Below are 7,105 nucleotides of genomic sequence, written 5' to 3' on the forward strand. Positions count from 1 at the left end.
GCCGGCGGTCGATATCTCGCTCCCGCCACTGCTGCGGTCCCGGCAGCACTGTGCTGCAACTGTGCGTGCCGCCCGGCCCACCCGGAATGGCGGCGTGCACCCAACATGGCCCCACGCGTGGGGGCTGGGGGGTGGCGGGCTGTGCTGCCATCTCATGGCCTGCCTCCGCTGCCAGCCCCTCGCCCCTGCATGGTCCCCCAGCCTGGGGGCAGCTATGGCCTCTCCTGGAGATGCTGCTGCCGAGCTGAGACGCGGCGATTAGTACAGCTCTGTTTAATTAGCAAGCGAGTCCTGAAGCACAGAGAGGAGGGAGGGAGGCTGCCAGCGGAGCAGGGGTCCTGTGGCAGAGGGGCAGCCGTGGAGCCGGGCAGCTCCTCCTAGTACCGCCGTGCTGCTTCCCCGCTGCTGCCGCTCTCCTTCAGGACAGGGTCTTCACAGATTCGGTCGCCGGCATGCCGTACTGGTTCCCAAGCCAGTGCCGTGAGCGCCTGTGTCTTCTCTGGCTGTGGAGAAGCAGGGCTGGTGAGCCACCCAGTGGCGTGCAGCCTGCCTGCTCTCACTCCCTCGCCGGGCCCCCAGCACAACCCTGGTAGCACAGGTGGTCCCGCGTCCCAGCCTTTGCCAGGGCTGCAGGCAGGTGGTGGCCCCACTTCCTGCCCCACTGCCCCGTCCCCTCGCTCCTGGTCCTCCCCACTGTCTGTGCTCTCAAGTGTCGCCTTAATTCTCCCTGGTCTGCTTGTTTGAGCCCTCACTGCTGGCCCTCTCACCTTGGCACCCCTCCAAGGCTAACACCCCAAACCACTGAGGGTCCCAATCCGGTCCAGTTTCAGCCCAAAGCAGCCCCTGGTCATGGCCTTCCAGGCCCAATCTCCAGGCAGTGCCCACTTGCGACTGGCGAGGGTCTTGCGCCAGAGAGAGGGACGCGCAGCTCTAACCCCAGACGGGAGGAAAGGGAGGGTGGAGGAGAGCAACTGAGGGCCAAAGCTGGACCCTTCCTTTGTGTCGTCTTCAGCTGGCGTGGACTCGGGCTCCAGTGGCAGCAACTGGGAAAGGAGCATCTGGGATAAACAGAGAAGCAAGGTGGGGTGAGAGCTGAGTTGCCTGTGCTTCTCACGATAAGCCTTGTACCCCCTTGTACCCTACTGCCCACACCTCCCCTGGGGCTCAGGCAGGACATAAAATGGTGCCAGCACACAGGCAAGGTGCCTGTGACATTGCATCCAGACACAGGGAAGGGATAGATCAACAGCTCCTGCAGGCTGAAATGATTCTGCTGTCCAAAAGAACAAGCAGGCAGCTGCTGTGAGCCCTCTGCCTGAGTGCAGATTGCCCTGCTCTTGTCAAACTGTTGTCCCCCCAGTACTTGGAAGGTAACTGAGGCTTTAGTCCTTGGTCCTTTTGGTGAGGCTGAGCAGCTCTGTGTGCTCAGGCTACTATGTGGCATTTATTTTTTTCCAGAGGGCTGGTGGGGAGGATGGACCTGCCCCAAATACCTGCTGCTAAAGATGAGGGGGAGGCAGGAGCACAGCAGGTGTAAGGAAGGGGGGTCCCCATCTGCTGGAAATCCTCTAGGTTAACTGTGCAAGCAGGCACATGCTGACTGTACACCCCCCAGTACTGCTGGCAGCCTCCTGCTGTAGAGAGACAAGGGTTGGGAGGTGCATTGGGGGCTGCAGAGGCATGGCATGCCTGCCCAGGGAAGCAGCCTGTGATAGCCATTCCACATCTGTCCCTCACATGGGTGCCAAGCTAAGGCTGAAGATGCCTTTGTACAACACTTTTCGGTAGTGAGTTAATTGAAGTGGACATGGGCATCTTCAATGAGGAGTGAAAGCGGTGAGTCATAGCAGGATCAGCCTTGTGACTTTAGTTCATGTCCTAACTACTTCCCTGTAGCTTTCCCAGGGTGATGTGAAGGCAAGGTGTTGGGGCTCAGGTTAGGGTTTAGGTAAGAGGGAGCTGGGTAGATTTGGAAGCCAAAATATTATTGCTGTAATTGCTGACAGTAAAAGATTTGCCCAAGTGAAGAAGCCCTTAGCTGGCATCCAGACAGGGGCTCTTGGCCTTAAAGGGGGGCTATTGGGGGGGTAGCACTGAGCTTAGGAGTGACAATCCTGCCCGAACATGATGAGCCTTCCCTCTGAAACATCAGAACCTGGACACTGAACATGGTGAGGGACAAGACTGTAATTTTGGGTGGCTGTTGACACAAGGCAGAGTTAGACAGTCTCTTTACTGTTAAAAGCCTCTGCAGGCAACATGGGGAGTCGCACAAGCAGCCTGCCCCAGACCAGGGAGCACTAAAAAGCTTTTGTCTGTCTGCTCCCTTGTAGTGCTGGTGCTCTTTAGGAGTTGGGTTATACACAGTCACCCTAGAGCCGAGGCTGCTGGACTGAAAGGAAGGAGCAGTGAGAATAGACAGCAGCCTCTGGTAGCTGGAATTTGGGCCCCCCACATATTCCAGGTTCAAACACAACCTCCCCGAATTGCCCCTGCTAGTCCTGAAACCTCCCTCAGCTCTCTCCCAGTCCCTCCTACCTGTAGCCTCTGTTCTGGTAAGGACACAGTCTGAACGCTGGCAGAGAGCAGAACTAAGAGGAGAAAAAGTGAGAAAGGCCACGACTGGAGCCCCACCATCATCTTCTTATCCCAGGGCTTGTGGGAGGCGAGGCAGGACCTGCAGCATCTGTCAGATACAGTCACTAACCCCTCTTTGCCTTTATAGCTTTGGTTCTGGCAGGCGCCTGGCCCCCAGCTCATGCTGAACTACCCCCCAGAGCTCCTTAACCTTTCAGCCCTTTTGTCCAGGGTGATATATTTCAGGGTGAGCTCAGCAAGACCCCTTCCCCTAAAGAAAATGGACACAAAGGTGTTTACTGAGTGTCTGGGAAGACAAATGTGAGTTGAGCTGCTGCTGGCCAGGACCTGGAGGTATCTGTCAGGGTCAGGAAAAGGGTGACACTTTGAAACATGTCCTGAAGGAGGATCTTGAAGGCTGCATTGTATAGCGATATTGAACATCCTCCTTGTAGGCAGAGTGCTGTTAATGCTATTTCTCTAACCAGCGTGAGCGTGAACTAGCAGTGGTTGCACTGCTGGCTGCGCAGAGCTGACAGAAATTCAGCTCTGTGACGACACAGGCTCTCATTTTTAATATTTATATCTTGGCGAGCAGGTTGGCCTGGGAATTAAGAACTCTTGCTGCAGAAGGTGTGTGAATTCCAGCACTCACTCTATGAGATTTGTAGCGGTGACAGGAGTGTGGGTCTAGTACTAGTGGGCATATAACTTGCAGGCTGGTTGTCCTGAGCCACTCAACATACACCATCTGGAGGGCTGGGCTGAGTTTCCAGAGGAACCAGCATAGAAAAGAGCTCACTGAGGCTCAGCTTGCACTTTCTCAAGCTCAGGCGCACAATGGAAGCGGGATGGTGAGGAGCAGATTCCTACCTCCTAAATCTTCTGGCCATTAGTTCCCCCTGCTTTGTTTACTTCTCCCATTTTACTGTAGTTTCTCACCAGCTGAACAAGGCAATGAGGTCACTGTTTGGAGACCAGGGTGCAGAAGTCAGCCTGGGTTTGAAGGCAGAAACTAATCAGGAAAGTTTGTCAGGGGAGAGGAATGGGGGGACTGTACCCCCATACAGGATTAGTAGTGGGTGTGTTGGGTGAGTTTAATAACACACTAAACTTCCCTTTCTTCAGTATTGTTGCACAAAGCAATTGTGTCAAAACTTGACAGGCAGTGTTCTAATGCCTGCTTTTGCTTCATTTTTTTTTTTTAAAAGGAAAGAAGAAAATTAGGAGAAAAAAGTATTTAGCAGACATAACAAAAGTCACAATTCAGATACTTGCCATGTCTTTCTTGCCCTCCTCCCTTCCCTTCATTCCCAGCATTTTGCACTTGCAGATGCAGATTTGTGTGTCCCTTTCGTCCCTGCCCAAGGAGCCAGAACGTTCTATGAATCATTTTGCATCCAGTTTGTGAAAAGTGAGTGTGGGGCTTCAGTCTGGAGCACTGTCACTAGAAGCAGGAGAATTTACACAGTCTGGATGGGGGCATCCAAGTATATTAGATCCACCTAATACCAGCAACTTGTGGGTGGTGCTGGTTCCAGAGCAAACCTCTGGTGATCCTGTCTGGCAGTCCCCTGTCACCCCCTTGCCTAGGCCAGCTAACCGGGGCATGTCAGCAAATGGAGGGGCTCCCTGGGTCCCTGGCTAATAGCCTCGACCAACACATTTCATGGGGAAGAGGATTAGTTTTGTACCAGCCTTTTAAACCACAAATCACAGGTGACTGCTGGAGAGTCATGGCATGTGCTGTTCACATGGGCATTCAGACGGGGTCTCTGCGCACCAATGGAGTGCGGGATGTGTGCACACAGCTGGCCCCTCCGTGTGCTGGATGCGGTAGGGGGTGGAGCTTTGCGGTGTGGAAATTTCAGAGAGGTGGGAAAGAGAGGAAGGAGGGTGGAAAGTGAGCATGTGTTCATCCCACATGCAAGATGTCTCAGAAGATGCTGTTCTGTACTTCCTAGTCACATTCGACCATCCAGAAGCAGCTGAGTCAGTCTGCTAGAGTATTTGTGCTCCCTGCAAGACAGCTGCAGGCAGATGCATCTCAGGTTGAATGCACCGGTTCCATGACTCAGCTCTTGCCTGAGAAAAAGTTAAGTACAAAAGCAACAACGCTTTGTTTTTGATATGAGGCATAGCAGTGGTTTGGTCTGGCATCCCTTGAATGTGGTAGCCTCCACATTGCAAGAAGAATGCCAGAAATGTGTTTGCAACTTCTCTGAATTCCAGACCAATTGCATGCAGACTGAGCCCTGCAGGGATGGACAGGCTCTGAGCTCTCAAGTGATGGGTCCCCTTCTTGAGTCTAGCAAAAGCTGAGGTTTGCAGGAGGGAAGGAGTCATCACTGTGCCATACCAAGCAAAAAACTTCAGGGACTGTAGAAAATTTGTAATTTTTCGTGCAAATTCTTGTAGATCTTGCAAATGCAGCAAAGCCTGGATAAATTGTAGGTGCTTAATGACTCAGGTGCCATCAGGTTGCAGCTGTTCTATGTCCCAGATCTTTGCTGGGACTGCAGTAGAACTGAATAGTTGCTCTGACATGTCCTGGCAATGACTGTGAAGTGGAAAGGCTTTGGCAGACGATTGCCCCAGTTTTCTCAGACTCAAATAGGTTATTGTCCTTCTTTACTGTCTGGTGCTAACAAGTTTCCTCTGTAAAAGCCCTTCCCCCTCTGATGCTGGGACATTGATTCTAGAGCTTGCAAGACCACCAGAAAAGTGGTCTCCTGATGAATTACAATCAGTCTTTTACAAACAGTTGCTTATAAAGGAAAGGAGCAGGGCAACTGGAGAGTAGGAGGACTAGGAAGTGCATAAAGTACCCTGGGGGAACAGCCCCTGGCCATGGAAAGGGCTGATGGTTGCTGCAGGCTCTAGAAGCGAGGATGATATTCATGTTACTCCACTGGTACCTCGTGTAGGAGTCTGGAGCCTACTGTGGTCAGGAGTCCTTCAGAGAATGGAAACTTGGCACTGACTAATTCCACTGCCTCAGAAGCAAAGGACTGGGATTACTCCTTTAGTAGTAATTCCTGGTCATCATGGCAGCCACCGAAATAGCTGCTTGCGAGGAACAGAAAGGCAGTAACTGGCTGCTTAAGGCAGCAGCCAATGTGTAGCTGATCAAACCCCTTTTGTTTTTGCTTCATCTTTCTGCAGCACTTCCTTCATTCATGACACAAGATAGCTAATTCCTCCAATGACAGGAGAGGCCAGTGAGGAGAGGGGGATGCTCCACCTGAACAGCCTGCAGAAAGGGACCAACAGGAGCTCACTGCCCTTCCACATTCACTTGACCAGGCAGTGCTATGTCCAGGAAAGAGCAAAAGATGGACTGCAAAGCAGTGAAGGAGCCACTGTGTCAGTCCAGTTATTGCCAAACCCACCTTCCATCTCAGAAAGGCAGCTGGATGGCTCTCCTGAAGGAAAAAGTTTAACCACTAGTAGTGGAAAAAGCATGGCCTGAAGGTAAGCCAATGCTTAGACCATTTTATGGCCACCTTGTTCCTTCCCTCCCTCCATATCTCCCTCACTGCACTATTGTCAACATGTGCACCCAGGTCCTCGAGCAAAACCAATTCCATGAATGGGTTTGCCTTTGCCCAAGACAGGAATAACCCAGACTGTTTTCCTCAGCGTATTTTTTTACATGCACTACAGGGACTTTAGCCCTTCCACAGCTGATTGGGCAGGGCCAGCTCGATTGGCAGACCCCCTAGTGTTGACTAACCAGGTAGCTTTTGCTAAACATATATCCCAGTATTTAAATGTCCTACCTGCCATTGCTCTTAGTGTAGTCTTTAACAGTCCATTGTATCATTAGATTTTCCTGGAGGCTGGTGCATGATAGGGGATGTGACACACCCACTCCTTGCTATGCTCTTTGGCCCAGGTGTCTGTGAGGGTGTTTTGGAAATCAGTCCCATTGTCTGACTCAGTTTTCTCTGGGGTGCCATGTCACCATAAGACTTGTTTTTCCAGGCCCAGGATAGAGTTCTGGGCATTGGCATAGGGCACAGGATATGTTTCCAGCCAGCCGGTGGCTGCTTCCACCGTTGTCAGCACATGGTGCTTGCCTTGGCAGGTCTGAGGGAGTGTGATATAGTCAATCTGCCAGGTCTCCCCATATTTATATTTTAGTCATTGTCCCCCATACCACAAAGGCCTTACTCGCTTGCTTGCTTGACTGCAGCACACATTTCACATTCATGGATGACCTGCACAACAGTGTCCATAGTCAAGTCCACCCCTCGATCAAGAGCCCATCTGTATGTTGCATCTCTCCCTTGAGGGCCTGAAGGCCCACCGAGCTAGTTCACCCTTATGTTGCCAGTCCAGATCCACCTGAGCCACTCTAATCTTAGCAGCCAGACCCATCTGCTGGTTGTTTTGATGTTCTTCAGTGGCCCAACTCTTGGGGATGTGAGCATCCACATGAGGTACTTTCACAACAAGGTTCTCTACCTGGGCAGCAATATCATGTGGCAGCCCAGATGGGTTTGCCTCTGCGCTGCCAGTTGCT

General features: G+C 52.1%; 1 protein-coding gene across 1 annotated transcript; it reads right to left on the reverse strand.

The window, feature by feature from the left end:
* Positions 1 to 236: 236 nt before the first annotated feature.
* On the reverse strand, positions 237 to 2,637 carry LOC135315550 (C-type natriuretic peptide 2-like). The gene is made up of 2 exons (XM_064464519.1): positions 2,539 to 2,637; positions 237 to 1,058 (listed from the first exon to the last, which is right to left on the reverse strand). The coding sequence occupies exons 1-2, from the start codon at positions 2,635 to 2,637 to the stop codon at positions 786 to 788; spliced, it is 372 nt and encodes a 123-aa protein (XP_064320589.1). The 3' UTR covers positions 237 to 785.
* Between the last annotated feature and the right edge of the window lie 4,468 nt (positions 2,638 to 7,105).

Source organism: Phalacrocorax carbo, chromosome 1 (genome assembly GCF_963921805.1).
Source record: "Phalacrocorax carbo chromosome 1, bPhaCar2.1, whole genome shotgun sequence".
NCBI classification, from domain to species: Eukaryota; Metazoa; Chordata; class Aves; order Suliformes; family Phalacrocoracidae; genus Phalacrocorax; species Phalacrocorax carbo.

Excerpts from the sequence above, each read along its gene's own strand:
- LOC135315550 (XM_064464519.1), bottom strand. The coding sequence starts at position 2,637 with ATGGTGGGGCTCCAGTCGTGGCCTTTCTCACTTTTTCTCCTCTTAGTT. Across the intron at positions 1,059-2,538 it reads TACCAGAACAGAGGCTACAG|ATGCTCCTTTCCCAGTTGCT; the intron begins GTAGGAGGGACT and ends TGTTTATCCCAG.